This window comes from Lepidochelys olivacea (assembly GCF_965140295.1).
Source record: "Lepidochelys olivacea isolate rLepOli2 genome assembly, chromosome: 15".
NCBI lineage: Eukaryota > Metazoa > Chordata > Testudines > Cheloniidae > Lepidochelys > Lepidochelys olivacea.
Genome location: NC_140425.1, coordinates 35,451,249 through 35,463,678, shown reverse-complemented (window position 1 = coordinate 35,463,678; position 12,430 = coordinate 35,451,249). Strand labels below are relative to the sequence as shown.

The 12,430-nt window shown below is 49.0% G+C and overlaps 1 protein-coding gene across 1 annotated transcript in view; it reads left to right on the top strand.

Annotated features, from left to right (window-relative positions):
- Positions 1-736: 736 nt before the first annotated feature.
- The window catches only part of KREMEN1 (kringle containing transmembrane protein 1), a 150,180-nt gene continuing 138,486 nt past the window's right edge, over positions 737-12,430 (top strand). The window contains exons 1-3 of the mRNA XM_084649363.1: positions 737-938; positions 6,027-6,221; positions 10,699-10,903. Of these exons, the coding sequence (XP_084505489.1) occupies positions 6,158-6,221; positions 10,699-10,903 (269 nt within the window). The 5' untranslated portion in view covers positions 737-938; positions 6,027-6,157. The remainder of the gene's footprint in view (positions 939-6,026; positions 6,222-10,698; positions 10,904-12,430) is intronic.

Genomic DNA, 12,430 nt, shown 5'->3' with positions numbered 1-12,430 from the left:
CCACCTGTCCTCCAATCTTCTCCTGTAAGCGTCACAGCCTGTCACAGCCACGCCCACTTTCCCCCGCCGGAAGTTATATTGCACCGGTAAATGTTGCAATGGCATCTGCGTGCGAACAGTGACCAGCAGTTAAGTTTCTAAGTGCGCACTGTAATAACATCCGCCTCAAAACAGTAACCAGAAATAAAGTTGCCTGGTAAGCAAAGCAATTGTCCTTCCGCGAACATTGACCGGAAGTTAGGTTGGCCTAGGAGTTCTCTAATAGGGCCCGACTGAGAACAGTGACCGGAAGTGGCGGCGGTATTTGTTCTAATACTGGCCAAGTGGAAAGATTAACCAGACGTTGCTTCGGTTCTGTAACTGGGGGAGCTGGTGCAGAGTCGGGAAGAAAGCCTGGAGAGTATTAAGAATGGGTCACTAGCGGAGATTAGGCATGGGGGTTACCCGCTCAGGTGGACCAGATTGGAGACTACAATTCCCGTGGTGCACTGAGGCTGGTGAGGTCATGGGCCCCCTCGCCGTGAGATCGGAGCCTCCTGCTCCTCTGACCTTCTTCTGATGGCGGCGCCACTTGGCACTGCACAGCCTGTCACGGCCACTGCCACGTACGCTTCCGACCTCGCAGCGCCCCCGCCCTTGAAAAGGGAGGCCATGAGTGGACCCTGCGACGACCGATAAGAGATAGAGGCGGGGAAAATGGGACCGCAGGGACTCATGGGAGATAGAGGCGGGAGAGGTTTGGACCACATTTACCACAATGCACTACTTCATCCCTTTCCTCTACCTTGGCTTTTCAGCGCCGTGGTGTGGCCTCGACTGACGTACCGAACGGACGTTGGGTCTCCCCTAGTAACGTCACTTTCGTGCTATACAGATTGGTGAAAACCCGCCCTTTCCAGGGCAGCGTCCTAAGGTTTGGGAATGGGGCGCGAGGGCAGGTGAGAGGATTGGGGGGTAAAGGTGCCTGGGACTGGTGGGGTGAGAGATCAGAATGGGGGTCCCATTGATAGATGACAGGATAGAGCGGTGAGGTGCTGGAGTTGGGGAGCAGGATGGGGGGCCTGTGGGTAGGTGGGAGAATTGGGGGGTCAGGTACCTAGGGGAGCTAGGGAGGAGCAGGGGAGGAGGCCTGTGGGTAGATGAGAAGATTGGGGCGTGAGGTGCTGGGCAGGGGGGCTGAGGCAGGGGAGCAGGTTGGGGGGTCCTGTGGGTAGGTGGGAGGATTGGGGAGTGAGGTACGGGGGTGGGGTTGGGAAGCAGGATGAGGGCCCTGTGGGTAGGTGGGAGGACTGAGGGGTAAGGTGCCTGGGGCGGGGCTGAGGTGGGGGAACAGGATGGGGGGCCCATGGGGGTGGGGACATAGCAGGATGGGGGGCTGCATGGATAGACAGGAGGATTGAGGGGTGAGGTACCTGTGGGGGTTGTGCGTGAGAGAGAGAGAGTGAGCTGAGCGGACTGGGTATATGGGAGGATGGGGGGGGGTGAGGTGTGCAAGTGGAGATGGGGGGGCCCATGAGTAAGAGAGGGACCTGTGGATAGATGGGGGGGGCTTTGAACACCAATTCCTCCTTTTTCTCCATCTTCAGTGCCTGAGCTGTGAAACCCCCAGTTTGGACCCACTTGGCCCCCATGAGACTATGTTTTAGTCACTGGTATTTTTAGTAAAAGTTATAGACAGGTCATGGGCAGTAAACAAAAATTCATGACCTGTCCATGACTTGTACTATATACTCCAGACTAAATCTTGGGTACTCTGGGGCAGGGGCAGCTTGGGGTCGCCACAGGTGCTCGGGGGGAAGTGGGCGGGAACCCCACTGCTGCAGGAGAGCAGACACGGCATCCTGTGACCACCGCCGCTCCTGTGTGGGGGACGTGGCAGCCTGAAGCTGACCCAGCAGCGGCCTGTGCAGCTGGCCCAGGGCTGCTCAGGTGGTGCCCAGGCTAGCCGCATCAGCTGCTGCAGAAATCACGGAATCTGTGACCTCTGTGACAAACTCACAGCCTTAGTTACGAGATGGGCCCTGTGTCCTGGTACAGACCCACCCAGGCCCGCTAGAGAGCACAGGAAAGGTGATGCCTAATCAAGGCCCTGAAGGCCAAGGCCCCATGGGGGACCTGTGGGCAGAGCTACTGCAGAAGCACCTTCTCTGGAGAAGTGACACTGAGGTGTGGGGTTGGAGTCTGGTTGGTGTCTGTGGTCCAACCAAGGTCAGAATAAGGGGTAGTTGGGAGGGAGCACCCTCTCTGCTAACAGGAAAGATGGCGTCCTATCCCATCTGGCTTGTAGGGAGGGGCCACCATGACACTGCCCTTTGTCTCCCCCTTGACTGACTAGCTTGGGGTAGGGAAACACAGCGCTGCCCTATGGTGGTGACTCCTCTTTCCCTCTATGTTGGTCTCTGATTGGCACAGCTCCAGAGAGGATGTTGGCAATTTCAGTGCCTGTTATTCAGGGGTTTCCCAGTCTGGGACTCCTGAGGATAGTTTATTGCCCCTCATCTGCCCTTGTCAGTCACATCCTCCCTCAGTTGCTCCCTTTTGTCTTTCTCTACTGTATATTCTATCTGGGTACCTTAATGGTCCCCATCACCATAGTACCTGGGTGCAGCCATCTCCTCCCTCAGCTTTTCAGACCTAGAACTCTCTTGGCCTCTGTCATAGTTATGCAACCGTTTGCACGTTCATCCCGCTAACTCATTGGTGTCGGCAACTGAATGCTTCTAGGGATAGGGTGGAACCCATAGTCCATTCAGTTTCAGCCATGTAGTCGAGTTGGGATAGAGAGGACACAGCCACATCCTTCCTAGCCCACCCATGAGCTACTTGTAGAAGGAGGGTGCCCCGCTGTGTATCACTGACCCTAAGCCTCCTTGTCAGTGCAGATTCTGGTCTTCATTCACCAGTTGAAGGGCTGCATGGTGAGGGAGGTCATACAGAGTATTGCCGGTGCCAGGAGAAACGGATAAGAAGGAAATATATATCTTATCTCTCGTTGAGGTATGGGTGATGGAGTAAGAGCCTAGGGTTGGGTTGTTGTGCAGTGCTGATTTGACTGTACAATACTGGGATAGGGTGGGTTTAAGGCAGGTGTTCTCAACCTCCTTCTTCAAGTGATTGCTCATGTCTATTCTATTGTAGGTTTATGTGCTTGCCACATGCACCAGTGCCGGAAGTTTTTTCCTCAGTGGTATCCATAGGGGACTGGCTCTGGCGTCCTCTGACTTTGCCGGCTCCCTCCCTCAGTTCCTTCTTACCGCCAGTCTCAGTGCTGAAATGCTCCCCTTGCTTATCAAAGGATTTCCCTTTCAGTGGTACTTTGAACTTTTATTGTGTAAATAGTTGTACGTAGTTATCAGTTTCTTTATAGTGTTAGTGTACTTAGTTATCATTCTTAGTCCCCTGAGGGTCTTAACTCGGGGACAGGGCAGGCCCAGCTTCCCGGGCTTCAAGCCATGGGATCCCTGCAAGAAGCCTATGCCGATCAGCGATCCATATCTTAGTTGTTTAAAGTGTCTGGGTGAGTCTCACATTCATGAGAAGTGCTGAATCTGCAAGAGATTCAAGCCCCAGACCAGATAGGAGAGAGACATCAGACTCCGCATGCTCCTCATAAAGTCTGCTCTTGCAGTGGCCTCAGAGCTGGCATATACAGACTCGGTGCCAAGTACTTTGACATTGACATGAAGTGTGCCCCCCTGGCACCGATTCTTTTCACTGGTACTGGCCAAAAGGCACAAGAAGCATGCCGGAAGGGGACGCTACCTGGGGTTCCATAAAGGTAAGGACAAGGGAGAAGAGGAGCCTGGACTGAGTCGGGCCATCTCGCCGGAGCGTAGCCACACGGCAGCTTCGTCTATTGGGCCTAGTCCATCCCGCGACCTGCCTCCTACCCCAGGGAGTGATAGACGCACATGATACCTCATGGTGCCATCCACCCCAGAAGCCTTTCAGGCAGCCAAAGACATCTTCTCCTTCCCGGTGACACCTATTTCTCGGGAAGAGAGGCCTAAGGATCCCTCCCGCCCACCCGTTTCTAGGGGAAAGCCCTCAATGGCTCCCCTGCACAAATCACCCCCATGGCACCGTACCCTGGCCTGCTCAACAGGACCAGAGCCATGTCCCGAACTGCAAGCCCACAGCGACTCGGTAGGTTCCTAGTGATTGCCAAGCCCCAGGCACCAATCTCTGAGATCCATACATTGGTCACTGGATCTGTGATAACAGGCCGCAGGCATGCCGCTGGTCCCCAGAACTCCGGCAGTGGTCACCTGAAAAGTGCTGGTTCACGGGTGCCGCTCCCCAGAGCCTCGGCGCTCCCCGGAGTTCCGGCACCAATCCTCGGAGTGGCATCAGTCGCCGGAGCCCCAACTGAGGTCTCCACAACCCCATCGCTGGTCACTGGAATCCAGACGTCAGTCACCGGAGCCTACACACTGACTTGCCCTTGGTGAATCCATGCTGACTCTTCCTGATCACTTTCCTCTCCTCTAAGTGCTTCAGAGTTGATTCCTTGAGGACCTGCTCCATGATTTTTCCAGGGACTGAGGTGAGGCTGACTGGCCTGTAGTTCCCAGGATCCTTCTTCTTCTCTTTTTTAAAGATGGGCACTACATTAGCCTTTTTCCAGTCATCCGGGACTTCCCCAGATCGCCACGAGTTTTCAAAGATAATGGCCAATGGCTCTGCAATCACATCAGCCAATTCCCTCAGCACCCTCGGATGCATTAGATCCAGACCCTTGGACTTGTGCATGTCCAGCTTTTCAAAATAGTCCTTAACCTGTTCTTTCACCACTGAGGGCTGCTCACCTCCTCCCTATAGTGTGTTGCCGTGGACAGCAGTTTGGGAGGTGACCTTGTCTGTGAAGACCGAGGCAAAAAAAGCAGAGTACTTCAGCTTTTTCCACATCATCTGTCACTAGGTTGCCTCCTCCATTCATTAAGGGTCTCACACTTTCGCTGACCTTTTTCTTTTTGCTAACATACCTGTAGAAACCCTTCTTGTTACACTTCACATCCCTTGCTAGCTGTAACTCCAATTGTGCTTTGGCCTTCCTGATTACACCCCTGCAAGCTCAAGCAATATCTTTATACTCCTCCCTAGTCATCTGTCCAAGTTTCCACTTCTTCTAAGCTTCCTTTTTGTGTTTAAACTCACTGAAGATGTATCTGTTAAGCCAACCTGGTCGCCTGCCATATTTGCTATTCTTTCTGCACATTGGAATGGTTTGTTCCTGCACCCTCAATAAGGCTTCTTTAAAATACAGCCAGCTCTTCTGGACTCCTTTCCCCCTCATATTAGCCTCCCAGGGGATTCTGCCCATCAGTTCCCTGAGGGAGTCAGTCTGCTTTTCTGAAGTTGAGGGTATGTATTCTGCTGCTCTCCTTTCTTCCTTTTGTCAGGATCCTGAACTCGATCATCTCATAGTCACCCAGGTTGCCACCCACTTCTACTTCCCCTACCAATTCTTCCCTGTTTGTGACCAGCAGGTCAAGAGGAGTATGGCCCCTAGTTGGTTCCACCAGCACTTGAACCAGGAAGTTGTCGCTAACACTCTCCAAAAACTTCCTGGATTGTCTGTGCACTGCTGTATTGCTCTCCCAACAAATGTCAGGGTGATTGAAGTCCCCCATGAGAACCAGGGCCTGTGATCTGGAAACTTTTGTTAGTTGTCCAAAGAAAGCCTTGTCTATCTCATCCTCCTGGTCTGGTGATCTATAGCAGACGCCCACCACAACATCAGCCTTGTTGCTCTCGCCTCTAAACTTAACCCTAACACTCTTAACAGGTTTTTCTCCAGTTTCATTCTGGAGCTCTGAGCAATCATACTGCTCTCTTACATAGAGTGCAACTCCTCCACCTTTCCTCCCCTGCCTGTCCTTAACTACAATGTTAAGCGAGGAGTTACTGTACTGCAACAAGGGCATCTGCTGCGTTTGCGTTTCTATACTTTTCTGCTTGGACCTTTGTTATAAGTAGGTGTGGCCTCTAGAAGGGAACATCACCAACAGTTTGTTTCGTCTCAGTTATTTTCAAGGAACCTTTGAACTCTGAGGAAATCAGTTATTTCTGAAGAAGTGTTTCTGAAAAGACGTTGTGCCTATCAGGAGAAAAAACGACCCCGGAATCAATAATCCCTGAGCATCTAGAGCAAAGCATGAAACTGACTGGCATCTGTGCCTCTTTCCTCATTTTCTGCAATATTGCTCATCAGAGGGAAGGTGAGTGTTTTTGGACACCTATACTCTTTTGTAAATAGGGGAGTTTTATAAATTTTTATAGAAGAAGATATTTGTATTTCTGCAAAGTCAGATGAATGGTAAGTTAATGGAAATGGTTTTTACTGTGAGGCAATTCCCTGATATTGTTTTAACTTGTTAGTAACAATGTACAATTACTTTTAGTTTTCCATCTGGAGTTAGTGTTTGCTTTCACTATTCTGAAAATTAATTTCAAGCTGCTATCCAATGACATGTCATCAAACATGTTATAGGGTCTGCATTCCAGAACAGGATGTGACTTATGGCAGTCATACTTTCTTTTAGGGTGGGATTCACAAGGGAAACATAGGCACTATAGCACTCAGCATTGCAAGACCTAACTTTTAAGCACCCTTCTACCAAGTGGAGTTTGCAATCTTGATTTAGGCACCTAGCTCCCTATATAATGCAGGGGAGCGTTGGGCACCCAAGAATGGGATTCACAAAAATCTGCACACCAAGTATTGAACTGTCTAAGCTACCTGATAGAAATGCTGAGTTAAGTGCCTAACTCCAGGCCTCAGGAAGAGACTTATTTCCACTGTGAATCACTTGGGATTCATAGCTGTGAACCTTCTCCTGGATTTAGATTCCTCAACTAGATTTTTCTGTAGCCAAGAATAAAATATATTAAGTATATTTAGGATATAGAGGTGAAATATAATAATTAGTGTTATAACATAGGACCTACAGGCCTATAAAATATTCAGTTTAGGCCCACAAGGCCTTAGGCATGAAACAGGCTAGTACAACTAGTTGACCAAACGATTACCCTGTACCAGTAAAGTGTAAAATTATAGTAAGTGACGATGTTCTGGAAACTGTGCAGCAATAGGCTGGAAAGTACACCACAGTGTGCCAGTTAGTACTGCAAGATGCCCCATAGTAATAACCTCAAGTTGCTTTGTTAACTCATTGACACAGATGTTAACAAGAGTAAGGGGAACTAAGGGAATAACCAATGAAAAGTGGGGAACCCCTAAATTAGTGGGGTGTGGAAAAAGGGATTGGAACCCATATCCATATGTATGAGGCTTCATAGGTGTAAGCATAACCCAGGATATAAAGTGTTGCCTGGCAGATGCTAGGATGACAACCACTGGTGGTGATGGTGATGACAATAAAGATGATGATGAGGAAGATAATTACCGACAGTCCGTGGTCCCCCAGCAGGAAATGTGAGATGTGAGTGATGCTAGTCATAGAGCTAAGCACTTGGTACTCTCTCTCTCTCTCTCTCTCTCACTCTATCTGCTGTTATATAGCAGTGTTTGTGGGATTGTTTGTCTGTTTAGTGGATGTGCTAATAAGGGGACTTGACATAAATTGCAGTTGTTTTTCGTGTGCCCCTAGGGTCTCTAATTTTAGCGGTACTGATGATAATATTCCTGATGCTACAGTCCTCAAGAAACTGAACCTTTATTGACCACTGTGCTCAAAGAGGTTAATCAATATACCAATCTATTAATTAAGCTACAGTTCCTTTTTCAACAAAAAGTGGAGAAGTTATTAGTGCCCCCTTATAACCTTTATACCAGTGTTCACCCAGCATTTGGCAAAGAGTCCTGTGGCACCTTATAGACAAGAACTTGCTTGCCTATTTGTACCTGCCTCTGGAAATTTCCACTACATGCATCTGACGAAGTGGGCATTCACCCAAGAAAGCTTATGCTCCAAGACGTCTGTTAGTCTATAAGGTGCCACAGGACTCTTTGCCGCTTTTACATATCCAGACTAACATGGCTACCCCTCTGATACTTGCCAGCATGTGGGAGACCCAAATTTGAAATCTCCCATCTGCTTGATGTGGAGCTGAGATTTGAATTTGGGTCTCCTACCTACCTGCAGCATGCCGTAATCACTGCACATTCTGGGGTGAGTCTGTATGAATCTCTCTATAAATAATTAAATGTTCACTGGACCGGAAAGAGTGTGAGAATGTCTATAGCCCAGTGATTAGGGCACTTGCCTGGGAGGTGGGAGACCCAGGTTTCAGTCCCACTGCTCCTATGAATAGTTATATATTTATACACCGTGGAACAACTTCCATAGGAGTGATTGACAGTGGCCCACCCCAAACTACCCCAGGGATGAGGGCACACTCCTGGGATGAGGGAGATCAAAGTCCAAATCTCTGCTCCACATCAGGCAGAAGGAGGATTTGAACAGAGGTGTCCCACATCCTGAGTGAATGTTCTAACCACTGGGCTAAAGATTATAAGGAAGCACTATCTCCTCCATATGTTTTGTTGGGGTTTGGACATGCTCTGAACTTGTCTACTGGATCAGGCCTAAAGACAAGATAGGTGGGGGAATGCTTAGCTTGTGAGTCCAATAGGTGCATAATCTTTGGATTTTAGGAGCCAGATTAGTAGATGCTTGACTGTTCCTAACTTTTATCCTGAGATAATCTTCATGAGTTTGTGTTTTGTAGGTAGGCAAGAAGAATAGGCAGACTTTCATACTTTTCTCACTCAAATAAACAGACAACAGGTGGTGGAAACTGCCATTGTCAAAACAGAGGAGGTGTAAGTGATGTGATAAGACATGAGGCTGGATAAATTGGAACCTCTCCAAAGGAAAAACTGGAGCCACATTAGAATAACTCCACCTATCTCTGCTAGAATCCCCAGCCTTATCAACACTACTTCATGGATAACAGTATGGAAGGTAGCTGGCAGATAAAAAAGGTTCACCATGGGCTGAATTAATCACCAGGAGGAAATGGGGAAACAGTAGGAAGGACCTCCTCTATCAGGAAAAGAGTTTTATGGAGAGAACATTTCCTATACTGCTCAACTGGTGACACTTTTGTCCCCATCTTGCCTGCTGGGCCAGCAGATTTTTCTTTCCCACCCACCCTGCAAAAAAGAAAGAGTTGACAAATAGATATTTATTTTTCTGAAGGAAGCAGGATGAACTGGGGAGGGATAGCTCAGTGGTTTGAGCATTGGCCTGCTAAACCCAGGGTTGTGAGTTCAATCCTTGAGGGGGCCATTTAGGGATCTGGGGCAAACACTGGGGACTGGTCCTGCTTTGAGCAGGGGGTTGGACTAGATGACCTCCTGAGGTCCCTTCCAACTCTGATATTCTATGATTCTAACTGGAAGCAGGTGGTCTTCATCCCCACCTCCTCTCACCTTGCCTCCATCACCGGGGGATTAAAAATGACTCCTGCTCCTGCCCAGTACTTTGAAAACTTTTTTTTAAACCAAACTAAATTTTAAGGGACAGATTGGGAAAGGAGGTGATTTTAAGCCACTTTTAAGAATCTGGGACTGCTTTTGACCTGCCACGAATCAGAGCAGAGTACCTAGAGCAGAGGTGGGCAAACTACGGCCCGCGGGACCCTCCTGCCTGGCCCCTGAGCTCCTGGCCCAGGAGGCTAGCCCACGGCCTGTCCACTGCTGATTCCCCTCCAAATCTCTGGGCGGCTGCGCAGCTGCAGAGCCGCAGCCTGATCCGGTGCTCTGTGCTGCATGGTGTGGCTGGCTCCAGCCGGGCAGCGCGGCTGCCTGTCCTGGCGCTCTGGGCAGCGCAGCTGTAGCACCACCAGCCACTGGTGCTCTAGGCAGTGAGGTAAGGGGGCAGGAAGCAGGGGGGGTTGGATAGAGGGCAGGGGAGTTCAGGGTGGTGGTCAGGGGGTAGGGGTGTGGATAGGGGTCAGGGCGGTCAGAGGGCGGGGAACAAGGGGGTTGAATGGGGGCAGGGGTCCCGGGGGGGGCAATCAGGAATGAGATGAGGGGTTGGATGGGGCGGCGAGGGGCAGTCAGAGGGGGAGGGTCCAGGGGCGGTCAGGGGATGGGGCAGGGGTCCCGGGAGTCCGTCAGGGGACAGGGAACAGGGGGTTTGGATGGGGAAGGAGTCCTGGGGGGGCAGTCAGGGGGCGAGAAGTGGGGGTGGGGGTCGGATAGGGGCGGGGGCCAGGCCACACCTGGCTGTTTGGGGAGGCTCAGCCTCCCTTAACCGGCCCTCCATACAATTTTGGAAACCCGATGTGGCCCTCAGGCCAAAAAGTTTGCCCACCCCTGACCTAGAGCTATGCTAGCTGCCTACAGCCCCCAAGAGACTGTTCTGGAAATTGGTAATCACAGAGCTGTAAGGATGCCAGCCACACCCAGTTTTCCCCAGCCACTCCCCTTGTGCTAGGTGGGAGACAGGATGAGGTTTGGTGTAGAAATTCTATGCCACCAGGGGATTCTTCCAGGCAAGAGGAAACTACTAGTTGCCGATTATACTAGGTTTAAGGCTACTTCGTGCTCAGGATAAAGCAGACTTACTTCACTAGAGTATCAGGTCCTAAATCTAAATTATCTGCTAGTGTTCCTTTAGGTAAGGAACCTACTTGTTGTTTTTTCCAGGCTTTATTGTTTCTTATAGAGGGTCTGAAGCTGTGCAAGGTAATTCCAGTTTCTTTTGTGTTTCGTTTTTTTAATAGGAGCCCAAGATTCTTGTTCACATCGATGTGGGGAGGAACTAGTTAACTGCTCGTGCCAGAGGGCCTGCAAGTCCCTGGGGATTTGCTGTTCTGATTACAGTGAATTCTGTCTGCAGATCTCTCCATCCTCGGGCTCCCTTATGGGAGGCAAGGACTTTGAGATTTTAAATGTGACTTTTAATGCCTCCTCTGCTGTGAGCTGCAGGTGAGCTGTGTGATTTTAGTTGTGCTGCTGCATGGGGGTGCACACATCTGAGGTCAGTGAGTGTTTCCAGGAGTGGGTAAGTGGAGTAGAACAGGACTCCTATAGACAAGAGTGCAAATTTATTCCTGTTCCCTAAAACTGCCAGTATCCTCCTGATCTCTTGTCAGTTCATAGGCGTGTCCATCCAAGAACTGGTCTGTTCTCTAAGAGTTCAGGAATACTCCAGAATTGTATGTTCTCATAAGAAAACTGAATTTTGTGGGATTACTTTATTATAAAATCATGGGCCTTTTATTTATTCCTTGTATATATAGAAACAGCCAGTTTTGTGAATGGGAGTTCTGTCAGAGATTTTTATTTTGTATCTGGAAACATTCTAAGTGCATCTGTTATGTATAAATAAATAAGAATTTTCCAGTGCAAGGATAGAACAAATGGGAAATGACCAAAAGTCCAGTTAGTACATCTTGCTGTGGGATGTGAGATGGGAGGTAGAATCCTTTTTCTTAGGGCCAGTGAAGATTCTGCAGATGACATAGGCAATATACTGATTATTCAGAGGAAGAGGATGCTATTAGCCCTACTTCATCTCATTTTGCATTGATGGTGGCTCTAGTATAGATTGTAAATCATCGGTAGCTGGATAGTAGCAGGAGATGGCCGGTGCTAGCTGAGCCCCTTCCACCCTTGGGACTTCAGGGAATATAGGCCCAGGTGTAACCTTTCCTTTCTCAGAAGCACCAAAAGTGGATCATTTACAGCCTTAGGAATCGTGATGATGTCAGCAATTCTGGAACCACTACACTGCGGGAGATGTGTGTTTGTGGGGAGGACAGAATAGCACACCTGCCAATGTTTTCAGGAAAAAAAACAAACAGGAGATTTTATTTTGTATGAATTCACAAAATTTTGTAAATGTCTGCATACATTGAATTAGGTGGTGTTTAGACTGGGAATTTGCCCTATGGTGGCCAGTACAGTATAGCTATACTGGTATGAATTCTAGTGTAGACAGGCAAAGCCATTGTTTGTACCAGTGGAATGTGACCAGAACAAACAGCAGCTTTGCCATTCTACAGTAGTGGTTGCACCAGTGTAGCTAACTCTATACCCATCATCTGTGGGAGCTAAACACATGGTTTATACTTTAGGGGTGAGGGGAGATGAACTAATAATTTTGAGTAGAATAATAAATACTAAGTGGTGAGCCCAGGGTCACTCTGTATATAACGGAGGCTTGGAATAATGTTAAGGGAGCTCTAAGGGGTATAGAGTTAGCCAAGGAATTTGTTTAAATGATCAAAAATAAAGTTTATATGATTAAGAAACATCAAGTTGTGCCATTCTTAACCATTGTAACCATGCAATCTTATTGTCACTCTCATCCTTCTCCCCATGCTCCCTATTGTTTGTTAGTCACTTGTCATGTTTGCGTTGGTGGCCATCATGATAAAGTATGAGGGTAAAACTGCTAAATGGGAAAGACGGGGAACTTACAGTGGACTATTGGGTATCTGTTTGCTTAAT